This window comes from Haemorhous mexicanus, chromosome 3 (assembly GCF_027477595.1).
Source record: "Haemorhous mexicanus isolate bHaeMex1 chromosome 3, bHaeMex1.pri, whole genome shotgun sequence".
Lineage (NCBI taxonomy): Eukaryota > Metazoa > Chordata > Aves > Passeriformes > Fringillidae > Haemorhous > Haemorhous mexicanus.
Window position 1 is genome coordinate 9,852,226 of NC_082343.1, and position 18,604 is coordinate 9,870,829.

General features: G+C 47.0%; 1 protein-coding gene across 2 annotated transcripts; it reads right to left on the minus strand.

Annotated features, from left to right (window-relative positions):
- Positions 1-463: 463 nt before the first annotated feature.
- Positions 464-6,647, minus strand: CST7 (cystatin F). 2 transcript variants are annotated; one of them, XM_059840788.1, is made up of 4 exons: positions 6,491-6,647; positions 1,612-1,784; positions 1,250-1,366; positions 464-786 (listed from the first exon to the last, which is right to left on the minus strand). In XM_059840788.1, exons 1-4 carry the CDS (start codon positions 6,561-6,563, stop codon positions 694-696), a joined length of 456 nt encoding a protein of 151 aa, XP_059696771.1. In that variant the 5' UTR covers positions 6,564-6,647; the 3' UTR covers positions 464-693. The 2 variants fall into 2 exon arrangements, with proteins under 2 accessions (XP_059696771.1, XP_059696770.1); XM_059840787.1 differs by having other exon boundaries at positions 6,488-6,639.
- Positions 6,648-18,604: the final 11,957 nt, after the last annotated feature.

The following is an 18,604-nucleotide window of genomic DNA, read 5'->3' on the forward strand; positions in this document are numbered from 1 at the left end:
TAACCTCAGAATTATTCTTTGGCAATATGATTAGATGTATTAGCCTTGGCATTTGCAGTCATGCCCTTCCACAGTGTAGCTTAGCTTTAATTGAAGTGGAAGCACTCGTTGGACTGAGTAATTTCTGGGATGTCTGTGTTTCAAGCCATCCTTATCCATACTTCTGTCTTAAAAAAACCCAAAAAACAAAAAACAAACAGCTCTCCCTCTTGCCTTCCTGACACATCTGACCATTTCCCTGGCACTGGAAAATCTTAAAACCTGTGTGTTTGTGTGTGTATGTATACCCAGGCAAACCACCCCACTGTTGTCAAGCTTTCCTAGGTGTTGTATTCACACATGCTGTGGTTTAGACTTGTTTCCATCATGCCTTTTGAAAGTTCATCACAAGACAAGTGCAACAGAGCTTCCTGGGAGTGCTTGGGAATTCAGCCAGAGGATGGACGGCAAATGAATGACAACATGTGTTCATGTGCAGTTTAGTTTTGGAAAAACAGATACAAAAGTGGATAGCAAGAGATTCAGTCAAGGCAGGCCTTGTCTTTTGAGAGTCTTTCTCAAGGAAAAAACAACCATGTGCTTTGAGAGAAAAGCTCTGTGCAGTTCTGTACAGCTGTTCCCCACTTCAGTATTGACCTCAGCAGTCCAGGCAAGGAAAAACTCAGGGTAGGAGATTCTCTGGAAGTCAGGCTCTCATAGGGAAAGGTCTTGGTGACAGTGGGCAACAGGGATATGCACTTTGTGTGTCCAAGGTGTGATCCAGACCTCAAAATAGCATCTCAGCATCTGTGAATAAAAGGGGAATAGGTGAGAAAGTTCAGGTGTCTGCTGGTTGATCTCAGCATTGCAGGCTTTGATGGGGCAGGAGAAAACAGCATCCTTTTGTCTGCCCACTTAATCCTAGGAAAAGTGCTGTTTGCTAAGTAATCTTGTCTAGTGGGAAAGCCTGTGCAAAGTGTTTCCCACCCAGGAAAGCTATTTAGCACCTGCTCTATTTCTGCACACTCTCCTCAGTCACCCAGGAATATGGGCCAGGTGGATGTGTCTGGTTCAACTCCCTGCAGGGAGGAGCTGGCCCTGGATGCATGAAAGGTGAGAACCTGGCCTCACCCCAGCTGGCTCTGCAGAGGAGAGGCTTGTACACACATGGAGACGTGGTAGAGCTGGTCTAAAAGGGATTGTACAGCTAGAGATACCAAGAATCCCCTGCAGAATCCTCCTGGGCACTCCGAATAAACTGAACACATACCTGTTGCAGGTTTTTTTCCCTCTGGAAGTGACAGCTGTCCAGGCTGGGGTGATCCCTCTTCTCACACACGGTGCGTTTGATTTCCACATGAAGCATGTACTTCAGCCCTCTGACTATCTAGAGAAAGCAGTTTCATCCTTTAGACTGAGGGCAGGGGAAAGAGATGCCAAAACTTGGGCTAGGAATCAAGTGCTACACCTGAGAACTGTGTGTCACCCACGCAGAGCCCTCCTGTGTAGCAGTGCTCCAGGGGACAGCTTTAGCAGCCCTGAGGAGGATCTGGGACTTTGTATCTTGGATATGCCGTAGGAGGGTCAGTTAGAAGATGGTTTGGAGAACCATCAGGAGTCTGCTGCTCTTACCTGTACCATGGCTTTCTTTATCTGTGATTCCTTAAACAGGAAGAGGTCATTGGAGCTGTTGTTGTACCTATAGACCCCAAAGCGAGCGGCCCTGCGGACCTCGGGGTTGTTGGTGTTCACTGGGACAGGGAAGCCAGGTCTTATGGTAGAGTGGGGTGGTGTAACATGTGTACCTGAAACAGCACCAAACATCAGGGTAAAACACATCAGGGGCGTGAAAAGGTGGGGGCTTCAGCCCTCTGAACCAATGCTAAACCCTTTTACTTTGTACCTCAGAAGGTCTCTGCCCACATCTGTTACAAAGCAGTTTTCATTTATATGTCTGAAATGGTGAAACAGTCCTAGGAAATGAAGTGACATAAAGAGATGCTGCTAGAAGTGAAAGCAGAGATCAGAATTACTTAGAAAAAGCCAAAGTATCGCAAATATTATTTCAATGTCTCTGTTATAATTCCTGGTTTATAAAAGGACCAACTTTGAAACTGCTTATAAAGATAGCTCATGTTGCTCAGAGTGCAGTCTAGTTTTGATAATATATCAAACACTGGCTCGAGAGTCCTGCTGCTCTTAATTTGCACATCTTATCTTACTGATACAAGTTTTTACTTACTGATACAAGTTTTTATCCCACACCCCACCCTTAAACCTTTGATGGCATCTTGAGGTTTTTGTGTTAGAAGGATTCAGATGTTAGGAAGAAATTCTTCACTGAAAGGGTGATAGGATACTGGTACATGTTTAATCCCTGGAAGTTTTCAAGTCCAGGCTAGGTGGGGCTTTGAGAAACGTGATCTAGTGGAAGGTGTCCCTGTCTGTGGCAGGACAGTTGGAAGTAGATGGTCTTTAAGGTCCCTCCTAACCCAAACAATTCTGTGATTACCAAGGTCATGGAGTGGAGAAGCAAGGTGTGCAGCAAATGGAAATTGGGGAGTGTGGGGGTTAACCCATGATCCTTCACATTACAGCAGTTCATAGAACCATTTACTGTATATTTTTACTTGCTTGTGTAGCTCTTTCCCCACGCACTGCTTATTTTTCAATCATTTAAAAGAAGCTCAGAGCTTACAGTTGATGTCATTATTTCACCCCCTTTTACATTTCACTTCCTCTCCATTTTCCCACTTCTGAAACCAAAGAAGAGAGAAAAAATCCCCAATCCTGCAAAAGGTGGCATCCAGCCACTGCTAATGCCAAGGGCTGCCAGTGCAGGAGGTGACCCTGCGTGCGTGCAGGCAGCGAGCCTGGGTGTGTTTGTGCACACACATGTACACACAGAGGTTGTACTCATTCTGCTGTGAAAGTCAAGCTTTTTATCACCTCCAGCTTTTTTTTCACAGATAGATCTTTCACCCACAGCCAGCTGCACAGAGCATAGGCTGTGTACTTAAGCCAGTTTGCAGGGGCAGCTTGATGATCTGAAGTCTATTAAAAAAAAATAAATAAACCAAACCAGAATTGTGTAACATCATCAGCATGGAAGGTGACAAAAATTTATCTCACATGTTGCTTATGCACATCCTACTTATACTGTCACATCTTTCTCACAGGTGTTAGTTGCTGCGCCCATGTGTAACAGTGCTCAGGGGTTTACGCCTTGACCTGCAGAGGAGAGACTCAATTCCACATCTCTCCTCAACCCAAGGATGTCCAAATCCATCTCTCTTCCTGGCTGATACCCCAGCTAACTTAATGACCCCTGTATTTTCTTGCAGGTGGGAGCTGAGAGACCCAGGCCATGTGTTGGAGAGGAGTGGATGTTGTGCAGGTGGCTTTGTGTCTGCTGTGGAGGTGGTGAGCTCTCCTGTGCCATGCCTCTGATCTGTGTTGGCACTATGGGTGTGCAGCCAGCACTGGGCAAATGTTGTGGTGTTTTTTCACCCAACAGCCCAGAATCCACTGGTAGGTCCCAAGACTATTTATCAATGATATTTTCAGCCCTGACGAAGGGGAGGAATGATGCATCTAACTCCATTTTATCAGAAGGCTAATTAATTACTTTATTAGACTATATTATTCTATACTGTATTACATCTATATTACATTACATCTAAACTGAATCTGCCAAGCACTCAATTCTGCTCACATGGCACAGCATCTCGTGATTGTCAGTCACAGTCCTGACACTCACACCTGGATTCAACTGGTCAGAGAATCAAAACACTCACACCAGAATCCAATCATCAATTCCCTTCAGGTAAACAATCTTCCACATTGCATTCCACTTGTGAACACAGGAGCAGTGAATGGGATAAGAATTGTTTTTTCTTTCTCTGAGGTTCAGAGAATGTGAAACCCAGAAATATTCTTGGGAAGAATTGTGCCTTGCTTTTCTCTGTGAAGAGAAATGTGGAGACACTGTTCTCTGTTGGATGGTGTCTTCTTGCTGCAGCAAGGGTGGAATTTGAGAGTCACAGAAGCTTGTGACCATTTCTCAGGCAAGCACATCTCACCCAATGCTCAGCTCATGGGTAAAACTTTTCACAGGGGTTTAAGGCACTGGCATTCACAGGTGATTGAGGAAGGCCATGCAAGACCTGTCTGCAGGCAGAAGTGAAGCTCCAGGTAGAGCAGGGCCTTGGTTTGCCCAGCAGGCCAGCTGTCCTGTTTCTCAGAAATGCCATGCTTTTTCCTGTGCCATCAATACCAACCCAACAGCTGAAGGGACCAGCTTTTTCCTGAGCTCACCTAGCAGCTGGGACATTCTGCCAGGCTGAGAGCAGATTGCTGCCTTGGGCCCTTCTTGCTGCTCCCCAGCACCTTGCTTGAATATCTGCTCTCACACCTGTTGGAAAGTCGGGTGTTGCAGTGGTGGGGATGTTGACATCAGATACTGTTCTTTGCAGAAGGAGGTGATAACCACAGCCTCTTTCAATCTGTACACAATGTCCTTTTGTGGCTTTTGAGAACCTCTTGAGTCATGCTGACGTCTTTTATAGGCATGGGGTGAATGAGACTGGCTGAAATCACACTGTGTGGATGGAAAGAAAACTATTACATGTGTTATTCAAACCAAGAGTCAGGGTCCAGGAGCCCTCGTTCCTGACTCCAGTGCCTGGGAGATCCAGCAGTATCACACATGACCAGGCTTCTGAAATGCATCACCTGGAGAGGTGAGCAAGCTGGGCAGGTGTTGTAGACAGGTAGACTCAATATACCATGTGTTGTAAGCAGGGGATAGGTTATAGGTTATATTTTTTCCCCAGCTTTCACTAAGGGGTACTGAGCATTTTACCTGGTTCACCTGTTGTAACTTGGGTGTTGAAAATGACTCATACCAGAGCAAAGTGGGTATAAAATCTACTGAGCCCTTGTGGGAGATCTTTATCCCACTGTTTTCCTCTGGGGACTCAGATTCCTTAGGGCTAGGATTTGGTTTTCTTTGTGTGCTTTCATTCCCATTCAAGATGGTCACTGCATGGCAAACATGCAGGTCTGAAATCACTTCCAGTGTTTGGAACAGTTTGCAGTACTCTATTTCCAAACCCCAGAGACTCTCTGGTGTGAGGTACCTGTAATTCTCATTTTCTCTCTGCAGCCTTTTCTGACCATTTCATCTCTGGCTTGAGTTCCGTTTCCTAAAAATTAGAATTTGTGTAAGGTGATAGCCCCATTCCAGGCACAAAGCAGACTTGGCTCAGAGGGTCAGATAGCACTGCAGGGCTCTAGGCATCCCAGCATTCCTGAAACATCCAGGCTGTGTGGGAGCAGAGGCACAGCATAACTTGGCCAGGCACCTACGATACTCGGAGGGCACGAGTGTGTGATCTCACAATCTGAGCAGACAACTCTTGCTGCTCTAGGGAGAGATGCTTAGGACCAGAGCATTCCTGTTCAGAGCCCATCCTTGCTCCTGGATTTGGAAATGTGCAGAGAGAGATGGAAAAGTCATCCCTCCTCCTGCTCCTTCTGTTGGGCAATAGTAGGGTTAGACACTTTTCTTGCTCAAAATTAACTGGCAACCATCTGTTATTAAGCAAACAAGGGCTGGTTTTGCAGATACGAGCTGAATGTTGTATTAAGAGGCTCTCTCTTGTGCTTTCCTCCTTGAGGATTGCTTTGGGAACCTTGTTCCTGCAGTATGAGAGAGCAATCAATCCTGTGGCTGCTCCCTCCCAGGCTGCAGTGAAACAAATAAGCAGATGGCAACGTGTTGGGTTTTTTTTTTCCCACCAGATGCTTTGAAAACCTCCTCCCCATTTCTTCCTCCTTTAAAAACTTCCTCCCCCTAGCAAGGCTAGGGCTTTATCTTTACATTTAAGATGTGGCAGAGTTCCTGCATGCCTCTGCAGCCCCCAAAGGAAACCACAGCAGAAACAACAAGCTACAAACAACCCAACATCATCCCTAAGTTCTTTCTGTATATGTGAACCAAAGTAATACTGAAATATATTCAGTAGTACTGGACCAAAACCTTCAGAGAAAAAACACTCATGTCTGCAGCTCCCATTCTAAAGATTTAAGGCCAGCTGCAATCAAGAGAGTTCCCTTGCTCAGCAAAGAAAGAAATGAAACAGGTTAATGCTTCATTAAAAGTCAGCTAATCTGCACTCAAGTGTCCATCTGTACTTAGCAGTCAGATTGTTACCCGCAGCCTTTAGATTTAATAATCAAGGTCATGCAGAGTTTAAACACTGACAAATGAGTTAAAACCATAAATTGACTTTAAAACCCCTAAATGATATCCCTGGACAGCATGGTTCACTACACAAGGAGAAAGTCTTTTGAGCAGTTGGGTTTTCAGCTGCAGCCTGAGCCCTGCAGTGCTGAGCCAGCATGGGCAGCACTTGGAGAAAGGCTGTTATTTACCAGAGCACTACCTAGCAGCACTCACAGAACGTAAACCACAAGGAAAACAGCAATTATTTTCCATTCTTACCACCTGAAGTCCCAGTGAAGCTCCAGACTGCCAAACAGCAAAGTGCAGTGAAGCTGCAGGGGAGGTTCACTGCCATCTCCACCACTCCAGAAGAGGAGCCCAACTGCCAGAGAAGTATCTGCCCTGCTTCCTGCCAGAGGAGTGGTTCTGTGAGTGCTCTTATTGGCTGGTGGGGATGGAAAAAAACCACCCTAAAACCCCCTGAATCATCACAGCTCTGATGCAGACTTTGTTTCCTGCTGATGACCACATACCTCGAAGCCCAGCCACAAAGCTGTGGCTTGGTGACAGCAGCTCCAGTCTTGCATGAGACAGGGACTTTTGCTTTGTGATCCTCAAGGACTGGGCAGAAGCATGGACAGATGGACAGATACATGTGATACAGCACTGGAAATGGGTGTGGGGGTGAGCAGAGTTACAGTCAGGTGCTTTAAGGATCATGGGGAAAATTCATACTTAAGAAACAGGCAATGAGCCCTGGGGATGTGGCTCTTGGCTTGCATTTGTGCCTCTGTGTGTGGACACCTGACAGAGGTGATGGCTGCAGGGTCTTGCCTCCCCTGATGGGGAGATGTGGGGTTTGGGTGAGGGAGACAGGGAAGTTTCAGGGGTACCTACCCAAGGGGGCTGTGTAGAACAAAACCAGTAGGGAAAACATTTTGGCTTTGTTGGTAGAGCATCACACCCTCCATTTATAAAAGGTGTTATCACAACAGGAAAGGGCGGCATTAGAGAGGATCAGTTTTCTCTAGGTGATATCTAGAAAGAAGAGAAACAGGGGCAGAGGGGTATTTTGTCTCTCTGTGGCTTGCAGAGCTTTTCAGCTCTGTGGTTGAATTATCCAGTGTAAGTCCTTGGTTTCTAGAAGATCCTCTCTAGGCAGTGCTGGCCCACGCTGAGAAGCTTGAAAGACCAGGGAAAGGGCTTGGTTGCCAGACTTTGTGGTGCAGCTGAAATAACCAGCTGACAGATTTAGGAGACTGGGAGATTAAATGTTGTCTCACTGAAGGGCTGAGGGGGTGGACCTCGCTCTGTGTGTGTGTACACATGTTTCAGGTGAGCAGGAAGGTGATGGCTGCCTTTCCCTTGCCCCAGCAATGTCCCTTTTAGAGCAGAGGCATCTTGCAGCCTCAGGTAAACTCCTACTGCAGGGCACTGCAGGTTGGAGGAAAACATTCTTAATATTTTGTTGTAGGAAGGGATTAGATAAATCCTCTTTTCAGATGTCCCACAGAGAAAGAATGGGGCAAGCATTGTGTGTCACTCTTGTCATCGGTCCTTCTTGCATAGGCTGCTGAATCAGACTCCTTAACCTATGGAAAGCACTAACACAGAATGAGAAGGGGATTTTAATTACTCTCCCTCCTTTTATTTTTTTTGAGCTCTCATGGCGGCCTGGCCCATGACTGTGACACAGGCAGGGACTCCATCAGGTGTCTTCAGCTCCCCCCTTTCTCCTGAAGAGCTCTTCTTTACATTTGCTATCTCACTGACAGGTTCTGGTGAGAATCTTTCTAAGCTTTCTCAGTCAGGTGCTCCAACGTGCAAGAAGGAGGTGGTTGGGACCCTGTAGGGGCCCAAAACTTGCTTGATGAGAGACTTAAAAGGGCTTATGGGTTTTCATTTACTCTAAGATAGAGGCATGGGAGAAATACTAACAGGATGTTCTCAAGGGGTTGAAACAACTAAAAACCTCTTTACTGGCATCTTTCAAAAATCAACGGGTTTTGGCAAAATGTTTAGAGTACCCTACAGCAGCCTTCAAGTATCTAAAGGGGGCCTAAAAGAGAGCTGGGAGAGGGATTTTTGATACAGTGACAGATCCACAGGAAATGGCTTTAAACTGACTGAAGGCAGTTTTAGGTTAGATATTGGGAAGAAGTTCTTTACTATGAAGGTGGTGAGGCATTGGCACAGGTTGCCCAGGGGCATTGTGAATGCACCATCCCTGCAAGTGTTCAAGGCCAGGCTGGATGGGGCTTTAAGCAACCTGTCCTGGTAGAATGTGTCCCTGCCTGTGGCAGGGGTTTGGAACTGGGTGACCTTTCAAGTCCCTTTCATCCCAAACCATTCTATGATTCTATAATAAAGCCAGACAGCCATTTCAAAAAAGCAGCATGTGCCTTCAGGTGACACATTTTTTCCTGCCTTATTCCCTTGCCCCTTCTTTCCATAAAAATTGATCAATTACAGCTCTTCCATACCAACTTTTTCTAGTGCCCCTTTTATGATTTTGTTGAGGAGGTTTCTCTAGCTCTTTACTCCTACAAGTAACAGAGTGCTCCCTAATGAGCAGCAGTATTAATAGTGCTAAGTGGTATTATGTAAAAAAACACAAAGAACATGACACCAAAAATCCCACCAACCCCCACCCTCCCCAGTAAGAGCCAAACAGCATCAAACTCCCCTAAGGCCACAATGTGCATATACCTGTTATTTTTACTTTGGGAAATTTTGTGCTGTGGAATAACCCAGCAGCTGGAGACTGTGATGGCTGTCCCTTTGCAAAGTCTCATTCCAAGCAGGTGTCACTTCCTGGGGTACTGCTCTGTGCCCTAAATCCACCTGCAGAAGTGAAGCAGTGTGATGTTTTGTCTGACATCCAGCCCCGGAAAATGAGTCAGATACTCTTACCATAGAAGCTCCCTGAGGGTCACTGGTAGGAATTTCACCCCCTTTCCCTGGAAAGTGTGTGTAGATCTCCTCTACACCAGCCCAGGGCGTGTGGGGCCCTTTGTGGACTAGATTTCACTCACTGAATTTCCCAGTGTGTGAGCAGACATCCTGAACAGGGAGAGGATGAGCACAAGTGGGCACAGAAACACTCACAGATTATCCCAGGGCAAACAGAGCGTTTGCTTTAAGCAAATAGCTAGCCCTGACCCTGTCTAAATCAAACTTGTGATCTTTCTGCATTAAGAGAGATTATATAGATCTTGAAAGACTTGCACACATGAAGAAGCCTCGTGTTTGTTTTTTTTTTGTGTGTGAGTAGGGGAGTAGGTGAGTAGTTTATTGCAAGCCTTGGGATACCAAGGCTGCTCTGTTTTCTGCAAGGGAATTTGCAGGGTTGTTACATTCTCTCTCTCTCACTGTTGGCCTGAGTTACAAGAGGCTTTGGCAACAGTGCAACTCTGGGGATTCTTTAGATTAAAATAAAAAAACCCAACCAAACTTCTATTATTCATAAATCAAGGATGTAATTTTATCCTCCCTTGGACTGAAGAAGCAGAAAAGCCAGTGTACCTGATATTTGATTTTCATTTGGAACATGAGGTAGACTTCCTCATCATCACTTTTTGCTTCAGTCATTTAGGGCCAGACATTTGCCCCTGCAGCACAACCCAGCAGTGGCTGCCATGCTTCCTGGAACAATGCCAGCAGGATCTGCAAGGGATCCTGTTCCAATTATACTCCTGTAAATGCAATCAGCATCTAGCCCTGCACCCACAATATTTCATTTTCAGTTCTCACTCCATTTTTGTACTTTGTGGATCAGCGGGGACTGTAGGAAAAACTGATCTCATTAACTTTTGCAGGGATTTAAAGGATGACTGGAGTGCATTTGAATTGTGCATTCCAAGGCTTTAATTAAGATGCATTTACCACTGTCAATAGTTGTGTTTTTTCTCCTTTAAATCTTTTCAACATTTTCTGGGCTTTCATCAGGTCTCTGGGGCAGCTAATTTCCTTGGTGTTGCTTTAATGAAGGGTTTGAGCAAGATAATCCATACTGGAGATCTGCACTTTGCAAGGGCAAAATATTTTGAGGTCCAGAGAAAGGATAGTTCCAGGAAGAAGCACCAGGACAAAGAATTCAGTTGAGGATAAAGAATATAAAAAATATGTTGAGGTCCAGAGAAATGATAGTTCAAGGAAGAAGCACCAGGATAAAGAATTCAGTGGCTCCTCTACCTTCCTACAGCAGGAACACCTCCTCAGCCCAGCTTTTGAAAGTGGGAAACCACCCTGACAAGCCCCAGGACACTTGACACCCTTCTGAGCAGGGGTGTGGCTGAACAAGTTTGGTGAGGTACAAGGAGAAGGAGCGTTGGGTCACTGCTGGTGGCCCCATTTGGGAATCTGTGTCCATGTACACAGCAACAAGAGGATGCACGGGAGAAGCTGGTGGGTTGACCTCCAAGCAGAGAATTTGTGTACTTGCCTTTCCTGCCAGGTGCTCTGTGGCTCAGCCACCCTCCCCTGTGCCTCCACTGCACAAGGAGCTGAGACTTTTCAAGGGGATTGAGGCTGATGCAGTTGCATCTGCTTTTTTTTTGTTTTCCTACCTGCAATAACTTCTGAATTTCTATCCAATGTTAAGGCAGTCTGGCAGGCTTGAGGAAAATCTGGTTACCGTACATTTCTAGAGGAGAGATGTGAAGAAGAAATAACTTGGCTGAGGCAGGGGTAGAGGACACAACAGTGCCATTATTTAGTTTATCTGCCAGCAGAACTGCCAGCTGCTGTGAGAGATGGCCCATGGATTGCACTGCAGGGGGCTGTGATGTATGTGAAGATCCCTCCATGTTTTACCTTGTGGCTGTTTTATTAATTTTGACATGAACAAACCTCCCATCCCTTCCCTATCCCACTGAAGAGACCAGATGCCCTGAAGCATTGGCTCAGTCAGCTGGCTGAGGTCCTCTTTGGAGACCAGCCTGGTGAAATGGGTCTTATCACACTGGAAAGTGACCCTTAGGGAAGCTGCAGAGGGTTAGAGCTGCTAGAAAAGCCACCCAGGTGGCCAAAGTAGGGGTGGCAGTGAGAGGCTGCCTCAGGATGGCAGCTGTCAGGATCAGATGAACGCTGGGTTTGGGGTATTCAGGATCAGTCCTAGCACAAGCCATGGAAAGGAAGTGCAAGCCACAGTGAGGCACTGGCACAGCAATGCAGGCCTGTGTCTGCAGTGCAGTGTGTGCTGCAGGTCTCCCAGTGTGAGGGGAGAAAGATCTGTGCTCTCCAGCTGTGTTTGAAAATCCCTTCCACAACCTGGTGCAGCTCCTCTGCCTGGCAGGTACCCAGCTACTCAGTGCTGGAGGGACTTGGACCTGACAGCCCCAGGCTGCTTCTGCTGTGCTGTGCTCCCTCTCACCAGCACTGCCAGCTCTCCCCTGGCTCTTCAGTCCACGAGGAACAACCAGCAGCAGATCCAGAGGAGGGCTGAGATGTGCTCTCATACACAGCTGGCAACACCAGCATGTGCAAAATGCTCCCTGGGCTATGAGGATTGTGCTGGAGATTGGATTCCTGTAGAGAGCAGAAAATCAGGTCCTAAATAAAATTTAAACCAAGCAGAGCTGTGTGCTTGCCCTGGCTACTTTAGGCACACGTGGTGCCCAGGCTGAGGGCAGCAAATTAAATCCCCCCTCCATTCCCAGCCACTCTGCTTCTCCCTGCAGTTTGGGCAGAGGCTGAACAGCCACACAATTGCTACCTGCTGAAATCCATCGCTGAAAAAAGTGTGGTTCTGTAGCAAAAAAAGTGAAAGATCAATCAGGGCTTAATGATTTTTCCCTGACTGCAAAATTGCTGTTTCTCAGCAATTGGAATCCTGGTCCTTCCACTCCTGCTGAAAGGCTGAGGAGGTTTTTGATCACAGGCACGACTTGAAAGCTTCAAAGCCCTTGTCTGCAGACAAAAGGGACTTCTCCAAACCAGCTCGACCTGAGAGGGCACTCATGAACAGCCCCTGCTTTGTCAGTGCCTGTGAAGAAATCCAGGTAGTTAACAAGGAAGGAATAGCTGTGCTTAAATTTTATAAAAGGATCCAGAAATGCCACTAAGCCTCCCTGCTTCAGAGCCCTGTGTGAGCTCTGCAGTGGTGGTCAGAGAACAATGGGATGTCTTTCCACCTTGTCTCGAGGTCCTGTGAGATTTCTGTATTTCTCTTGGAATCAGCAAGTGCAGCTGGCTGTTGTATACTGGCAGAATGAATTTAGCCATGCTTGGGAATTTTCTGTAGGTGTTCTGTTGCAGTGTCAAAATATATTGCTGTGAAATGAGCTCTTTCAGGTACCTCAGATTAATATTTTTTTCTGTTTTCCAATAGCAATACACAGCCAGAGCAAGTGAGAGTGCCTTGCATTGTGCTGCCATTAAGCAGGGCTGCTGCAGTGCATCAGGGGAGCTGTTCTAACACATGCTGTGTGCAGGGCATGGAAAAGGGTCAAGCTGTGGGTTAACTTTGATCTCCCTCTGGGGCTGTCTTGGTTTTCCAGCACATTTAGTAGTGCCTCATTTTGCAGTGTGTGCCCTGGGTGCAGCCAAGCTCCATCACTTCCCCCTGGGCCCATGACCAGAGTTGCTGCTCTGGCTCAAAGATGTGTCTTCTGTGTAAGACTGCAGGAGTCAGTGTGTGTCAGTGGTGCTGCCCTGCAGTCCTTCAAATTGGCTTTTCTGGGCTGTGCCTGCCTGAGGGTGGGAGCTGAAAAGTAAGGAATTCTCTCTGACAGGGGGAGAAGAGATGTGGGAGGAGAACAGATTTCCTTGAAGCTGACCCTCTCCTACCTCCCAAGCAGCTGCAGTGATCAGGTTTTCCCATTTATTTCTGCTTCCTCAGACTGCTGACCTCTCTGAGACAATGGGAAGTCAGACTGAGAGTCTGAGCAGAGATCAGTGAGCAGCTCTCTCAGTCAGAAGGAGCTTTCCCCCACAGAATAGAATGGCTTTGTCACAAGTTACCAGGGGAGACCCATCACCAGGGTGAGTGATGCAATGGGCTGAAGTGAGGCCCTGCAGATTTTCTGTGTGAGATGGAAAGAGCTGGGAAAAGTTAAAATGGACACTGAGGTGTGAGAAAAATTCCCTGGACACTCAAGGAGGGTGCTCTTCTCCTTCTTGCTGGGCAGCCCAGCATCATCCCATGAGCACGATAATGAGCCAGAGGAGAGGGGAACTGCAGCCTTGTGTGTCCTGTGCATTCCTCTTGGGGTTGATAAAAGTGGCCAGGAGACCTTGGACAGGACCTTGGAGCAGGCAGAGATTGGCACAGAAGGTGAGACATTTTGGGGATTCATTCAGAAGCAAAGGAGTTAATTTTCCTCCCCTGGCCTCCCAGGTGTGGAATGGGAGCTGTATCTTTCAGAAAAGCCCTTGGAGCTGATCTGAACCTGAGCTCCTGTTGACATAAATGCAGTTTCCATCCTAGCACTTCCTTTAGATAGAACTAGTGCCAAATGGTAAATCACCTCCAGTACCTTGATGTGTCTGCCCAACCTCAGCTCCAGGAGCACACTGCTAAACTCTGCAGACCTGCAAGAATGCCAGTGAGTAAAAAGAGGGCTTTCTCTTCATTTACAGGGTCTGTGACTCGTAAGTCAGCTCCCATTTGGTTCTTTTTCATTCTCTGTCATCTGTAGATCAGTTTAAATGGGATAAGCAGCAGAGGTCTGAATGCAAGGCTCTTGCATATATGTATGGGAAAACCCCCATATTTTCCTTTGGGTTTGATTGTTGTGCATTGACACCATCTGCTAATGAGGAGGTTTTGGAGGTGAGTAGCCAGCTGTCAGACTGGTGGGATGCCTTGTGTGGCAGTCCTGTCCCACAGAGATCTGTCCAGAGGCCTGGGGTCTGTTAACAGCAGCTGCAGAAAGGAGGGACACATCAACAACTGCTGGTGGTACTGACATTGGACTAGGCGTGAAAACCTTCCCCCAGTCAATATCCAGGCCATCTATAAATGTGACTGTGGCAGGGCTGGATGATGTGTGCTGGGGATGGCAGGAGCACCTTGTCTGGCTCAGCTCATCCAGAGGGAGTGGAGCCAAGCCTTGCTCCATCCTGGCTGGCAGCACTGGCAGGGAGCCTGCCCTCCTGGCTCAGGGAAGGCTGCAGGGCACTGCCACCAGCAATGGCCAAGGGAGGTAAAAGGGGCACAGGGAAGACAGGGACTGGGCAAGCCCTGGCTCCAGTTAGGAAGAATAATCATCCTGGTGGATGTGGGCTTTCCCTGGAAAAGGGGAACTGGCTGGGTCTCCTGGGATCAGCCTGACCTGGAATCAGGCAATCCATGCTCTGACAAACAGCAAGTACTCCTCATATGGTCTGACCACTGGGAAACGAGGAGGAAAGGCCTTCCTCCACACTCAGCTGGGAAACCAAGCCAGGACCAGCTGTGTCTGCAAGAGTGCCTGCACCAGGGCTCTGAGCAGGAAGGGGCAATGTTTCCCAGGCCCATGCCTCCTCTTTCTCCCCAGGTGAGGTCAGTCAGGGGCTCTCTCCAGCTCCCCCTCCTTTGAAGAGTTTTGGTGTGAGCTGTGCTGCTGCAGCAGGAGCAGGGATGGTTTTTCTTCCAGGGAGTTTTCCACACAGAGGGTCAGACTGCACAAAGCCCAGCTGCAAGATAACCCTGAGAGAATCTGAGTGAAACTGTGAAGAGGAATGGGGGAATGTGCTGATTTAGAGAAGCCAGAGGTTGGTTCCATGGGGCAGAGAGGATGTCTGGAGGGTATCCACTGCTGGAGGAAGAATTGGAGCATACCTCAGTCAAAAGTTCATTCTGACAGTGTTTGGAAAGTGAGGGAGGTTGAATGTGGATAAAGTGGGGGCAGCTGAGCCCACAGGGAAAGAAATCTGGAGCCTGCTGTTGCACTGCAGGTTGTAACAAGGGGGCACATTGTCCTTAGCAAGCTGGTCCATGCCTGTGAGAGCATCCTGATCCTGCTGCTGCAGACCCTGGCCCCAAAGCCCATGTCAGCACAGCATGATGGGGAGTCTTGTGAACAGAGCCCCAAACTGTGGAGTTCAGGAGCAAATGGAGATGTCTTGAGGCACTTTTGGGGAGACCAGGTTAGGCTGGCATGAGGCAGCCTGAGCCAAATATAGGCTTTCCATTAGGTACATGAAGAGGCTGTCCTACCTTTCCAGCTCCAGAGATCCACAGTTCCTGAAGGATACCTTTCTTCAAGACTTTGGCTTCATACACAGCATCAGATAAATATCCCAGGATATCAGTAGCATAGTGGTCAGAAGAGTAATAGTGATGATCCCAAATGCACTCTTCACATTCTGACTGGCAAGGTGAGGGTTGTGGGTCTCCCCTGAGGATAATTCTGGACTACACAAGCCCCTACAGCAGCATTCACAGGCTGACCTCATGGAAATCAGTTCTCACCTGCCCCTGCATCAGCTAAATAGATCTGTGTTCACAAAACACCTGAGGTCTCTCTCCCTCTTAAAAGAACCCAGCCCAAACAAACAAAAAAAACCCCTGAAAATCCTGAAATCTTCACAAGAAGGGTGGTGGGGGACTTCCTGGCCATCCCACTCTGTCCCTATTGCAACAGTGGTGAGGTCCCTTTTTGCTCTAGTCTTGGACAAATAGGAGGCAGATATTATCCTGAAATTAAAGAACTACAGAGCAGGAGGGGCAGGGGCAGGGCTGGGACCAGCTGTATTGTGGTGCCTAAATAAGGCTGCCAGCCTATTCAGTGTGTCACAAAGAACCTGATGAAATGACTGCCCAGGGAGAAGAGGTGTTAGAGGGCTTCTTAATAGGAAAGGATGTAATACCCAGTGACTGGAAATTGAAGTCAGCAAGAATCAATGTAGAAATATAATGTAGATTTTCAAGAGAGAGAGAGAGCAATCAGCCTGATTGCCAAGGGACTGAGTTCTCCATCAATGTGAGTCTTTAAATTAAAGGGAGGTGTCTTTAACAGCCTGCCAGCACAATGGCAAGAGAATTCTGGGACTCCATGCAGGGGTATTAGGTACAAGGGGACCAAGCAATCAGTTCGTGTGTGGCAAGTGCTGCACCTCCTCAGCGATGCTTCTAGGACAGAGCCCCCCTCTGGCTGAATATGTCTGGAAGAGAAAGGATGAACAGGACTAAGGAAGTGAGGAAGCTGAGCTGAAACCAGGCATTTCACAAACAAACCAAAGCCCTGCACATCAGTCTCCCCCAGAGCTGCATCCCTGGGTGAGCTGGGTGGGAGCAAGAGTCTCTACTCTTGAGACAGCATATCTAAGATAATCTGTGCCAATTCTGGTTTTGGACAGTCCTTCATTTTTCAAGGACATCATCTGGAAGCTGTTTCAGAACATCTTTTGGAAGCTATTGCACTGCCACTTCCTAACCAGGAAACTATTATCACTTTAGAGAAAAATGTACCTCATATTTCCACAGTATTAGATGTGGTTTTCTGAGATTACAGTCAGAAGTAACTTGTGAGAACTATCATTTAAAATTACCCAGCCTTTAAATGATCTTTAAAAAAAAAAAAAAATCTATTTTAGCAATATTGTATTAGAAGAATGTGTGTTGGAATCTGTCATTATTAATCTGAGAATGGTCTGGGCTGTACTGTGTGGGAGCATCCTCTGCTTGCTTCTCATTCCCATTACAGCACTGTGCCCACAGGCAGAAAAGCTGATAAAAGCTGCACTCATGCTTTTACACCAGGAACTTGATTTTTTCCTCCTGAAGGGCAGGCACATGTACACCCTTGGAAGTACTTTTGGGCTTGATAACCTTGTCCACTTTTCAAGTGAGCTCCACATGAATTACACTCCACAGGCAAAGCAAAGGGCTCTGACCTGCAACGAGGCTTGGTGGCCAGAGCTGGGGTGCATCAGTGGGAAGAACATCAGTGGGTTTTCACTAAAACCTGTTGGTTGTAGAGGATAAAGTTTAACAGAAGGCATCTCTCTAATAGGATTTCTCTCAGCCTGGTGTTCTCATTCAATGCAGAGCTCTCTCTGCTCTTTTTGCATTACACTGCCTGCTGAACCACTTGCTGTTATATGCACATGAGTGCTGTACCTAGAGGCTCTCTTCACAGACAGCTTCAGATTTCAGATATTGTGGGAGCTTGGCTTCATCATTAAAGAGAAAGAGAAGTTTCTTTGCTCACTCCTTCTCCTCAAACTTCTGTTTTGCTGCATATTATGCTGCACATATTCAGAGGGGTAATAAATTCAGTCGTTTTTGCTCTAAATGTAATTCCTCAGTAATTGCCATCTATTTATTTTTATTGGTAGCAATAACTTAACTTTATGAATGCAAGCTCTGGACTCTTTCCATCAGTGTGCAAAGCTTTGCTTAATAAAAGCAAAATTGCATTTGAGAAGGTTTAAATGAGGTGGTTTCAAAGAAATGTTGTTATCATGGAATCATGGAATGGTTTGGGTCTGAAGGGACATTCAAGATCAGCTAGTTCTAACCCCTCTGGCGTGGGCAGGGACACATTCCACCAGTCCAGGCTGCTTAAAGCCCCATCCAGCCTGGCCTTGACACTTCCAGGGATGGAGCATCCCAGCTGCTCTGGGCAACCTGTGCCAGTGTCTCACCATCCTCCCTGGGAAGTATTTCTTCCCAACATTTTATCTAAACCTACTTTCTTCCCATTTAAAGCTATTCTTCCTGGTCTTGTCACTACATGTCCCTTGTCAGAAGTCCTTCAGATCTCTTGCAGGCTCTCTTTCAGTACTGGAAGGCTGCTAGAAAATCTTCCTGGATCCTTCTCTTCTCTGGGCTGAGCAATGCCAGCCCCCTCAGTCTGTCTTCACAAGAGAGGTGTTCCAGTCCTCTGAGCATCTTGGCCTCCTCCAGACCTCCTCCAACAGATTCATGTCCTTGCTATGCTGCTGGTCTCAGACTGGCAGCACTCCATGCCTTGAGAAGCACAGATGGAATGACACTTGGGTCCTGGAAGGCCATGTGCAGGGGCTGTTTCAGCCTTGTTGATGGACAGTGGGTCCAACCCAGCCAGACCTCCCTCTCCTCATCCAGCGCTGCAGGAGCTCTTGCACAGCATTGGGGCCTTTGGAATGGGATATTACTGGTGTGGTTTCCTGATTCAAAACGAGCACAGCTCTGGGAACACTCTTGTTGTAATTTTACCTTCTCTTTTGCACTTTTCTTTTGCATATTTTGATCTATCTGCACTGGGAATAATGAACCCTCAAAACTCACTCTGACCCATGAGCACATGGTACACGCAGATCTTTTTGGCAGTCACATTGAGCAAACTTCAAGAGAAACTCTGGGTAATTTTTGTTTACATTGTCACTCCATTTTACCATCAGACCATTAAAATAAGTAAAATATCTCAGAAAAAAAGAAAAAAAGAGAGACACACAAAAAAGTTCAATAAATATGAGCTTATTTGA

Coding starts and splice junctions, on each gene's coding strand:
- CST7 (XM_059840787.1), bottom strand. CDS start 6,563: ATGGCAGTGAACCTCCCCTGCAGCTTCACTGCACTTTGCTGTTTGGCA. Junction 1,367..1,611: donor TAAAGAAAGCCATGGTACAG/GTAAGAGCAGCA, acceptor TGCTTTCTCTAG/ATAGTCAGAGGGCTGAAGTA. Junction 787..1,249: donor GGGAAAAAAACCTGCAACAG/GTATGTGTTCAG, acceptor TTTTATTCACAG/ATGCTGAGATGCTATTTTGA.